At 36.9% G+C, this 12,179-nt stretch overlaps 1 protein-coding gene across 3 annotated transcripts in view; it reads right to left on the bottom strand.

Annotated features, from left to right (window-relative positions):
- Positions 1–12,179, bottom strand: part of CNOT6 (CCR4-NOT transcription complex subunit 6) — a 63,501-nt gene that overhangs the window by 44,182 nt on the left and 7,140 nt on the right. For all 3 annotated transcript variants that reach the window (XM_077746255.1, XM_077746258.1, XM_077746257.1), the window contains one exon: positions 7,472–7,585. In XM_077746255.1, the coding sequence (XP_077602381.1) occupies positions 7,472–7,583 (112 nt within the window). In that variant the 5' untranslated portion in view covers positions 7,584–7,585. The remainder of the gene's footprint in view (positions 1–7,471; positions 7,586–12,179) is intronic.

The following is a 12,179-nucleotide window of genomic DNA, read 5'->3' as shown; positions in this document are numbered from 1 at the left end:
CAGAAAAACAAAGTTTAAATAAAAATGAACAGAAAATTTGTATGGTCAAATCTCATAGAAGCTAATAAGTATTTTAGTTACTTTTAGTTACCAGAATAACTCCCTATATACCACAAATATGCCCAAAAACTATTGTTAACCATTAGTTACAATTTCAAACTGAGCTAAAAATTTGGCATTAAGAAATGATAAAACAACATAAGAATTAGAAAAACTCAGGAAAGGAAAACTAAACTACCAAGAACTTAATGATGAATACCAAAAAAAGTATGCTATTACAAAAGGAGGAAATTTTTAAAAAGCACAAATAAATGAAGAACTAAGGGTTCAAAATCAATTGTTTTCTTATATACCAGCAATGAACAATTGGAATTTGACATTACAAAAACAATACCACTAGTACCCCAAAAATGAAATACAGTAAAACCTTGATTTCTGAGCATAGTTTGTTCTGAAAACATGCTTATAATCCAAAACACTCGTATATCAAAGTGAATTTCAAGAACCACTGGCTCAGTTGTGATCATGTGATGTTTGGCATCATGTACGACTTGAATTGAAAGCCACTGCTCGCTTATCAAGTTAAAATTTATTAGAAATATTTGCTCGTCTTGCAGAACACTTGCAGAAGAAGTTACTCACAATCTAAGGTTTTACTGTACTCATGTACAGATCCAACAAAATGTACACATGACCTGTATGAGGAAAACTAAAACTCTGATGAAAGAAATCAAGGAACTAAATAAATGGGTAGATATTTCACATTCAGGGATAGGAAGACGAAATATTATCAAGATGTCAACCCTTCTCAGCTGAAATTCAGTGCAATCTCAACTGAAAGCCCAGCAAGTAATTTTGTGGATACTGACCAACTAATTATAAAGCCTTATATTGCAGAGGCAAAAGATCACAGAATAGCCAATGCAAAATTGAAGAAGAACAAAGTACTCAAAGTACTCATGCTAGCTGCCTTTAAGACTTACTATAAAGCTACATTCATCAAGACAGTGTGGTACTGGCAAAAGAATAAACAAACAGATTAAGAGAACCCCGACACACCTATAGAGTCAACTGATCTCTGACAAAAGAACAAAGGCAATACAATGGAGAAAAGCTTTTCCAACAGACGTGCTGGAATAACTGGACATCCACAAGCAAAAAAAAAAAAAAAAAGAAGTAGATACTTCATACTCTTTATAAAAGTAAACTCAAAATGGATCACAGACTTAAATGTAAAACACAAAACAATAAAAATCCTAGAACACAGCAGACTTTTTAGCTGTAACACCAAAAGCACAATCCACTCAAAGAAATGATAAGCTGGACTTGATTAGAATTAATAACTTCTGCTCTGTGAAAGCCACTGTCAGGAGAATGAGAAAACAGGCCATAGACTGGGAGAAAACATTTGCAAAGACCGAGCTGGTAAAGGACTGTCAAAGAACTCTTAAAACTCAACAACAACAACAAAAAACCCAATTTAAAGTTGGGCAAAATATACAAAGAACTCTTAAAACTCAACAACAAAAAAAACCCCAATTTAAAGTTGGGCAAAAGAGGGGCACATAGGTGGCTCTGTTGGTAAAACATCCAACTTCGCCTCAGGTCATATCATGGTTCATGAATTCGAACCCCATACTGGGCTCTGTGCTGACAGTGAAGAGCCCACTTCAGATTCTGTCTCCCTCTCTCTCTGCCTCTCCCTGACTCATGGTCTCTCTGTCAAAAATGAACAAACATTAAAAAAAATTTTTAATGGGCAAAAGATACGGACACCTTACCAAAGTAAATATGCAGATAGTATATAAGTATATGAAAAGATGCTCTTAATCGTATGTCATCAGGGAAATGAAAATTAGTAACAGTAACAAAGAGATACCACTACACATACTGTTAAGAATGGTCAAAATCCAGAACACTGACAACATCAAATGCTAGAAAGGATGTGGAGCAATAGGATGTCTCAGTCATTGCTAGTGGGAATGCAAACTGATATAGACATTTTGGAAGAGTTTAGCAGTTTCTTATTAAACTAAACATATTCTTACCATATGATCCAGCAATTGCACTCCCTGGCATTTACCCAAAGGAGTTGAAAACTTACATCCACGCAAAAACCTGCACATGGATGTTTATAGCAGCTTTATTCATAACTGCCAAAACCTCGAACAACAAAGATGTCCTTCAGTAGATGAATGGATAAACTGTAGTATATCCAGACAATGGAATATTATTTAGCACTAAAAAGAAATGAACTATCAAGCCATGAAAAGACATGGAGGAACTTAAATGCATATTATTAAGTGAAAGAAGCCAATCTTTAAGGCTACATACATACTACAGGATTCCAACTATGTGACATTCTGGAAAAGGCAAAACTATGGAGACAGTAAAAAGATCACTGATTGCCAGAGGGAAGGAGGATGAATTGGCAGAGCACTGAGGTCTTTTGGAGCAGTGAAAATACTCTCTATGACTTACAATAGTGTATACATGCCATTATATCTTTGTCCGGATCCATAAAATGTACAACACCAACAGTGAACCCTAAAGTAAAGTATGAACTTTTGGGTGATCATGTGTCACTGCAGGTTCATCAACTGTAATAAATACACCAATCTGGTAGAGGATGTGAGTGGGTAGAGGGAGTCATGCACTATACTTTGTCAAATCTGCTGTGAACCTATTGTTCTAAAAAAGAAAGTCATTTTAAAAAACACAAAAAACTAGGGGCACCTGGGTGGCTCAGTCGGTTGAGCGTCCGACTTTCGCTTAGGTCATGATCTCGCAGTTCGTGGGTTCGAGCCCCATGCCGGGCTCTGTGCTGACTGTCGGCTCAGAGCCTCTCTCTCCCCTAGAAATTAAGAGAAAAAAAAAAACAAAAAAAAAACCCACAAAAAACTAGATCAGTGGCTGCCAGGGGCTGGAAGTCAGGGAAGGATTTGCCTAAAAAAGGTGCATGGAGAAGTTTTTTGGGGGTGATAAAGCTCGTGGTGGTGGTTACATAACTGTATTTATTTTAAAAAGTGTACACCAATAAACTGAGTTTTTCTATATACTTTTTTATTTTACTGTAAATTATACCTTAATTTTTTAGACGTTTGTTTATTTTTGAGAGAGAGAGAGAGAGAGAGCGCGAGCATGAGTAGGGCAGGGCCAGAGAGAGAGGGAGACACAGGATCTGAAGCAGGCTCCAGGCTCTGAGCTGTTAGCACAGAGCCTGATGCGAGGCTCGAACTCATGAACCTCAAGATCATGACCTGAGCTGAAGTTAGACACCAACCCACTGAGCCACCCAGGCTCCCCAGTTATACCTTAACTTTTAAAGAGTTTTAAAAATGACTCAAGAGACAAATTAAATCTCTGAAAAAGCACAAAGGAATTGGCATAAAAAATATTATCCAAACTATCCTGAAATGGAAATCTTTCAAAATAATGTGTAATTTGAAAATTTTTTTCTTTATATACTATACCTAGAATATCAGGATAGAACAACCAACACCAAGATATATTCCAGTAAAATTACAGCTAATAAACAAAAAACCCTTCGGGCATCTAGGCAAAAAGAACACCTAATAAGGGAAAGAAAAATTATACTAGCATAAAGACTATAGCAAAACTGAAGCAACATACATAAGGTATTTAAGGAAAGAATATGAGCCACCAATTTTACATTCAGCCAAACTGACTTTCAAATATAAAGGACACAAACTGTTATCAACATTCAAGAAACTCAGAGAACACTGCTCCCATGAGCCCTTTCTAAGGAAACATCTACAGAACAGACTTCCTGAAAACCAAAATGAGTACAGATAACTGGTGGGAGGCACTGAATATATACTTACACCTACAAAACAAAGTCTAAATGGGGAGTTATGCAGGTTAAATGGAAAGGCTGATAGTATGAAAGGACTATGTACTCTGACAGTATAGATAGAGGACAACTATTTAATGCGGGTAAGGTGGGGAATGGGGATAATATTCCAAGCAGTTTTACCTGCTTTCAGGACTCATATCAGTGGCAGTATTTTTAGTACAGTTATTCTGAGACTGCAATGTAATATGGGATAAACCAAGTAAGTAATTACAGGATATTCAAATTCCATCATCCCACGTCCATGAGAACTAGGACACTCAGTATTAAAGGAGATACACATGTAATTACAGAAAAGGTTAACTAAAATCCCTGTTATTCTGAATCTGAATCAAAAGTCTCAATATATTTTTATAAAACATTTTAACTGAAAATATACAAATGCATTTTACATATTTTAAAACATTTTATAAGTGTGTATATATCATATAGTTATATATCTTTCAATCATAACGTGTATGACTATACATATATGATACATACAGTTTTATTTCACAGCTCTTTTCAGTAAAAGGACCTAGCTAGAGACAATGACCAAGCAAATAGCAACAAGCATCCCTAGCAACAGATATTTTGGTCTTGAAATTTCGTTTCCAACTTAAAAAAAAAAAACCCACACATTTTAGAAAAAGTTATAAATTTAAGGTTTGAGGCAGGAAATACACAAGATGAGTCAAAAAAATCTTGTTCTTTCAGGAACAAGGAAAGAAAAACTTTCCAAGCAAGGAAACTACCAAAGACAGTTAGGGTTGTATCAAAAACTCAAAAATACTTTAAGAAGTTCTCCCATTAGCTAACAACAGGGCAATTTAAGCATCAAAATAATCACAGCCCACAACATACATTTGAAACTCAAATGTTTAGATCTAGTAGTTAATAATGACACTTAAAAAAAACCTAATTAGTTACCCTCAAAGGATGACAGTTTATCTTGAAAACTGGTAAATAAAAGGAAAGAAACAAGCTTTCTTTTCTAATCAATCAGTAAGTGAAGAAAAGCACGTCTTGTAGATGTAGCTCACTTAATGAAAAAGATGACAGAATTAGAGTATCACTATTTTGCTTAGATACACATAATTTACTATTAAAACTATAAAGAAACAAAGGAAGTGATTAAAAGAAAATAATGGTTACTTTTGAGAGCAGAGGTGGTTATGATTAGCTGTGGCAATGGAAGGGGCTCTGGGTTAGGTGAGAAAGTTCTAATTCTTGACCTGGAGAGTGGTAATGATTACAAGGTTTTTGGGCTTATAATAATTAATAGATTTGTCTGCGTTGTTTTCTTTACCGGTCTTTCATTTTATAATTTAAAAAAAGGTTTTCTTTAATAAGTAATGATGAATAGCTATTTGGCTTATGTGGTTACCACCAAATGGCAAAAGGAACTCACAACCATCCTCCTGGAACCAGAGGAGTATATGAGAGAACTGTGGCTCCAGGATTCAATGACCTCAGGTCCCTAGAACTCTGTGTCACAGAATCTTAAGAAACTGGTGCTAAAGCATAAACATGAACTATCTTTGCATGAACTAAATTCAGCCTTGACAACTTCTACGCATAGGAGCTTATGTACTCAACACTGGCTAAGACAAAAGGTGACCTTTCTGATACTGGCTTTATTTCAAGATCCTGTTCCACAGACCAATTTCAAACAACAGTTTATCCTCCATGATATTTGGCATATCAAGATAAGACTATTTATTAAGAAAGTTACTTCAGAGGAATCCCTTCTTCCTTTCTATCTTGTATACAGATTTCTTACCAAGACTCAGAGTAAGCAGAAAACAGTGATTCAAAATTGCCAAGTAGTTCCCAACATAAGGTAGAGGGAGGCAAGAGTGAGGTAGTGGGAGGAAAGAGTGGAGGAGAATCCTCTTAACCTCAGAGATACAGTATCACTGACCACTTTTTAGCTTATCCTGGTATTGTAAGAAAATGAAAACTTCCCTACATGCCAAGGACTTGTAATTCAAAAACCACTAATATAGGCTGAAAAAAAAAAAAGAGAGAAATACAGTTAAATACCAATCCTAAGGAAATTAAAAGGAAAAAGCAAGAAATGGGTGACTGCCTGAGCTTTGAAGGTAACTGGCAAATCAGACAGCATCTTTCCCTTTGGGCTTGCCTGATGCAGAAAGCCAAATTTGACAGGAGAAGGAGAAATTTTACTCTCTACCGCACCTACTCTATGAAACTGAACTCCCCTTACAAACCATGAGCACTTTAAAAACCGAGAGAGGGAAACCAAGAGAGACTCATGAGGATACCCAGGGAGAGTGTTTAGGTTTACGGAATAGGTTCACCAGAAATTTTGAGCTGACAAGGAAAGAATACTGCTATCAATACTTCCTTTTTTGCCTCATGCAAATACTTCTCTACCTAGTCTTGGCCAATTATATTTTGTCTATTAGTTCCTTACACTGATGCATTCCATTCTTCTCACTCCCGAATATGCCATAAGCTTCAGAATGCAGGGACTGTGTTTTTTTCCATCCTATTTATCTTCCATATACCTAGTATAGCACCTGGCAAGACATTTTACCACACAGCATATGCTCAGTATGTTTGCTGCATTAAATTAAAAAAAAAAAAAATCAAGAACAGTCAGGAAAAGAGGAGAAAATTTATTATTTCATAAGGCAAAAATCAAGACAGATTGGGAAAAAATTATGAGGAGACCTATTAAGCCAATATGAACACAAAACCTCTTTAGCACTGGCTGCCTTGAGAATAATATCCCTTTACCACCTTTGAAGTATTAAAAAAGAGACTGCAGGCCCCCTGGCAGGGATGATGGGGATATCTCTGTGGCTCTGGTTCTAGCGGCTCCCCTATTTCTTTGACTGGGTCTAGAGTGCATTAAGGTAGAAGGGAAGTTTGAGATCTGCTTTAAATTCTTTAAAGACTTTTGTGTTTCTGAATAAGGCTGTCCTTGGAGACTCAGACTGAAAAGCAAATGAAAACAATAAGGAGAAACAAATCTATCGCATAATCTATTCCAGAACAGGCATTTCCCACCCCACTGGAAATCTGTAATTTGATAATACAAAAGCTCAAAACTACTTTATCAGGGAATTAAGTATCAGAACAGTATTAAGCTCTAGGCAGTTCATGTGTTATTTTCATTTCATCCTTGTTATTATTTCCATTTTTTAAAAGGACACTGACACTGGGGCGCCTGGGTGGCTCAGTCGGTTGAGTGTCCGACTTCAGCTCAGGTCATGATCTCACGGTACGTGGGTTCGAGCCCTGTGTCAGGCTCTGTGCTGACAGCTAGCTCAAAGCCTGGAGCCTGTTTCAGATTCTGTAACCCCTCTCTCTCTGACCCTCCCCTGCTCACGCTGTCTCTATCTCTCTCAAAAATAAATAAAACATTAAAAAAATTAAAAAAAAAAAAAGGACACTGACACTGAAATAAGCAACAAATGGGTTTTGAACTTTGACCAAAACTATGTTCTCTCCACTGAACCTTCCCGCTTCTAAGATAATTAGCACTGGTTAAATACAACACTGCCTCTTTTGTGTATTGGCATTAGAAAGCTTAATTTTCTACTATCTTGATTTCCAAACCATTAAATTTATGTATGCACATCTTACCACTTATTTCAAGCTCTGCCCAATGTGATTTCTTTCCATTTGCTGCTTCTTCAGAGGACATAATTGTGTACATCCTCCTAGGGTCAGGAGGCTCGTATTTTTCTTTGGGCATGCCTGTTGAAGTACAAAAAAAAAAGCAATCAGTATTCTGAAGAACCAAATAACTGAAAATAAGCAACATCTTTTTAAAAGTAAGCATCCATATTATGATCTCTAAATACCACTTCCCACTAAAAAGAACCAGATGCTTTTTGGAGAAACAGAACTGCAGATCCAGCATCAGAAATATATAAAACAAGGCTGGATGCTAACAAAGATGCTGTGACTGTGGAAGATGGCAGACAGCTTGGAGAAGCTCTCAGTGGCCACAGTTAAGATAACATGAACATCAAAAGAATAGCTATGAGACATTATAAACTGCATGAACTCAAAACTTCAATAAAAAAAAAAAAACTCAGTCATCTAAAAATTGGGAGAAGGGAAAGAATTAAGCATTTATCCTACATTTCTGGCTTAAACTAAATACAAGAATGTTCTTAATAGAATTTCAGCTAATAAATGCAGAAAGAGTTTACATAATTAGAAATGTCACTATTTCACAACCCAAAATGAAGGAAAAAAAATGGATCAAGGTAGTGACCATCAATGATTAATAAAAGCATTAGGTGAAAAAAGAATCCAGTGAAAAATTACAAATGGATATCTAGGCTATGAGACATCAACCCAACAGTCCATCTCATCATTAGGACGAGACTCATGTGCCAACACATTTTGCCCCCTCATCAAAACATTGAAAATTTTTTAAAAAATGAATGTGAATCAAATCAAGCCCTTCTACTCCTGGTACCGGTTGACACAAAATGAAGAGGAGAGAGGAATATGTTAAAAATAACACATTNAGGACACTTGTGGGGATGAGCACTGAGTGTTATGTGGAAACTAATTTGACAATAAACTATTTGTAAAAATAAATAAATAAATAAATAACACATTCATGGCACCTGGATGGCTCACTTGGTTAAGCATCCAACCTCGGCTCAGGTCATGATCTTGTGGTTCTTGTGTCTGAGCTCCACATAGGGCTCTGCGCTGACAGCTCAGGAGCCTGCTTCAGATTGTGTCTCCTCCTCTCTGCCCCTCCCCTACTTGTACAGGCAAGCACTCTCTCTCAAGAGTAAACATTAAAAAAAAAGTAACAAAAGACTTAACAACATGAACATACTGAACTCTACTGACTGTACACTTAAAAATGGTGAAGGCAGCAAACTGTTATATTTTAATCAAAACTAAAAATTTCTTAAAAATTAAGAAACTCCACAAAAATATGGCCAACCAGATACAGAATATGGAAAATTCTACATGAGAAAGACCCAATTTCTCCAAAAATAAAGGACATGGAAAAAAAAAGAGAAGAGGAAATTGACATGGATTATACAACTTACAAGGCACAGCAATCAAATGTGATACATACACCTTGTTTGGGTCCAATTTGAACAAACCAAGCATAAAAATTTTTGAGAATCAGACAGTAAGAACTAAATGTAAGTTGATGCTGAAAGACTACTATTCATTTCACTTGTGGTTATTTCCTTAATCCTTATCTGTTATCAATACATTNACCCCCCCCCCCCGCCTCCTTGCCCAAGTCTCACTTCACCTTATTCGTTTGGATGAGCCCAAAGTCACTTCAGCCAACTCTCCACTTACTCTGGATACATATCCAGCTAAATACAGCCAGAGAAAAACCTACTACCATGTGAACTTAGAGTGAGCCACTCAGCAATCATCTACGTCAAATGGACTATTTATGCTGCCAGGAAATTATTTAAGTTTTCCTAGTCCCTTCTACATTACTTTTGTCTTCAAATCTCTAACATGTACCCCTCAACCTTACCTTTCTTACTTCCATTTTCTCATTGAGACAGAAAACCACAAGAGGCCTTTCAATGATCTCCCACCCTCACCCATCTACACTCTCATTTAGTAGAACTGCCCACCCTCTGAACACTCAATCCTACCCCCATCATCTTGCCTATTCAAGGACATTGCTTGGCAATTCTCTCCTACATCACTTTTCCCCTCTATAGATCTTTATCCTTAGTATACATATACATGGTATTATCTCCTCTATCTCAAAGTCCTGACCCCATTTCCCCCTCCAGTTACACTTTTTTCCCCTCATTCTCTTCACCAAAAAAAATCATCCTCCTGAGTTACATATACTCTCCGTCTCCTACTCCTTTTTTCCCAGTTAAAATCATTCAAATCAGTATATGCTTTTAACATTCCACCAAAAACTGCCAGGAAGAAACCAGTGACCTCACATTGCTGTATTCAATGGTTGTTTCTTAGACCTCCTTTTGCTTGTCCTATGATCAGTACTCAATACAGATGATCACTCCCTCGTAGACAGACCCATTCACTTGGCTTCCAGGATACCTCTTCTTTTGGTTTTCCTCTTAGTTCACTAGACTTAGTCTTTTGCTAGTTCTTCCTGCAGTCAGAATTAACGCCATTCTGCCAACAGAAGCCCGACGCCCAAAAACTTTTAAGAAATTTAACCAGCACTGTAAGGCTGGGAAGTAGCAGTCTGTCTTTGATTGCATCTGATTAAAAAGTTAAAGCTACTTTATAAGTGAAATAAGCCAATCACAAAAAGACAAATAATGCAGTCAAACTCACTGAGACAGAAAGTAGAGTGGCAGTTGCCAGGGCTAAGGAAGGGAAGTTACTGAATGGGTGCAGAGTTTCAGTTTACAAGAATTATGGAGATGGATGGGGTAATTGTTGTACAACATTATGAATGTATTTAATACTACTGAATGCTACACTTAAAAATGGTTAAGATGATAAATTTTATGTATATTTGCCACAATAAAAAAAGACTGGAAAAAAGTCAAAGCAACTTTCATTATACTATGCTGCCTCCCTAACTGATGGGAAGTAAAGCTGTTTTGAAACAGAAATGAGCTTTGACTGGGTAGTCAAAACACAGGAGGTAAATAAGCCTTAAAAAGCTGCTTGAAAAAATGTAAATGAGAGACTAAGCATCTGCCCAAAAAACAGCACACTTATTTTTTTGCTTTGTTAAGTATTATTGATAAAACTGTTCTCTTAAATGTTAACTTCTTCAGAACACAAATACAATGTCTGAAGTTTTTAGGCTGTTACAACATACCTAACAGGGAGCTATACAGTCAGAAATTGTTCCTATTCCAGAAGACAATCTGGCAAAGCCAAGTGCCCTTCCTGAATGATATGAATATTCTAGTAATAATCTTGAAAATATAAAATGTTGTGTAAGGCTACCAGAGCTTGATGAGAATAGCCCTTAAGATCACCCAAATGCCATGATTCTGACCAGACGCTGCTTAGAAAACAACCATCTGGAAGTGCCTGGGTGGCTCAATTGGTTGAGCATCCTATCAGCTCAGGTCATGATCTCTCGGTTCAAGAGTTTACGCCCCACATCACGCTCTGTGCTGACAGCTCAGGGCCTGAAGCCTGCTTCAGATTCTGTCCCCCCCTCTCACTGAGCCTCCCATGTTCATGCTCTGTCTGTCTCTCTCTCTCTCTCTCTCAAAAATAAATAAAACATTAAAAAAATTTTTAGAAAACAACCATCTGATCTTCAGTGGCTTTTCCAAATAAAATTCAACAATGATAAGAAATTGGCTCTCTCCAGCTGAGGTTAATATTTTGGTCCTATTAATCATCATTTGACTTCCTGGTGAAAGTTCAGAAGTCTGATTTACCAACTTAATGTGAGCTTAATTAGTTGAAGGTCCAGAGTTCGATCCCAATTCAGAGAATGGACAGAAGTGTCACTGAACTAAGAAATCTGAAAACTAGGCCCTGCACCTAGGGTCATTCAATCAGAAAATCATAATTTCTGCCTAGGTAGCCAACCACTCCCTTTCTTGATTTTTCATAATGTGGGATGGGTGGTCTTAAAACTTAAGGGACAGCTTACTGTAAGCAGTGAGGAGATCATCTTTATTTGCAAATCCCAGAGACTGAGGATGCGGGGGAGGGGTGGCACAGGGAGTATGACAGCACTGAAGTTGGCCAATCACTATACCGTACACCTGAAACTAATTTAACACTGTGTCAACTACAGTCAAATTGGAAAAAAAAAAAAGAAAAAAAGTAGCAAACTGGACAAACTCCAGAAGCAGCAAGACGAGCATATCTGCCCACTGAACACCTTTCCATTTTTTTTTTTTAAGTCTGGCAAAGCTTAGCATTGGTAGGGAAAGGGATATAAGAATGCATACAATTTAGGATCTTTCCCAAGACTTTGAAATCAACAAGCAGATCTCTCCTCTAAATAATCTGCAGTGGCATACCTTATTTTTATCTAAAAAGACTAAACGGTTTCCAAAACAGACTTAAAAACTGCCAAGGATTACAAAAGAATTAGAAACAGGTCAGAGTCAGCAGGTATGTAGCACCTGACTAGTCAATTCCCTATCCCTCCAACCCAAAGCCAGACATCACTACTGACCCTGGTAGCATAAAATCCATCCCCATTCTGGATCTCAAAGAAAAGTTTTTCATTATCTTAGAATTATTATTTACCTTAAAGAAACACAGGACAAATTTACCAACATAGAAAGATATGCTTTCATAATTAAACATTTTAAGAAATGGCCTCAAAATACAGAACTATAACCATCGTGGGAAAGTTGGCACTGCAAAGCAGAGT

Source organism: Crocuta crocuta, unplaced genomic scaffold, assembly GCF_008692635.1.
Source record: "Crocuta crocuta isolate KB4526 unplaced genomic scaffold, BGI_CrCroc_1.0 scaffold218, whole genome shotgun sequence".
NCBI classification, from domain to species: Eukaryota; Metazoa; Chordata; class Mammalia; order Carnivora; family Hyaenidae; genus Crocuta; species Crocuta crocuta.
This window is presented reverse-complemented; position numbering and strand designations above follow the sequence as displayed.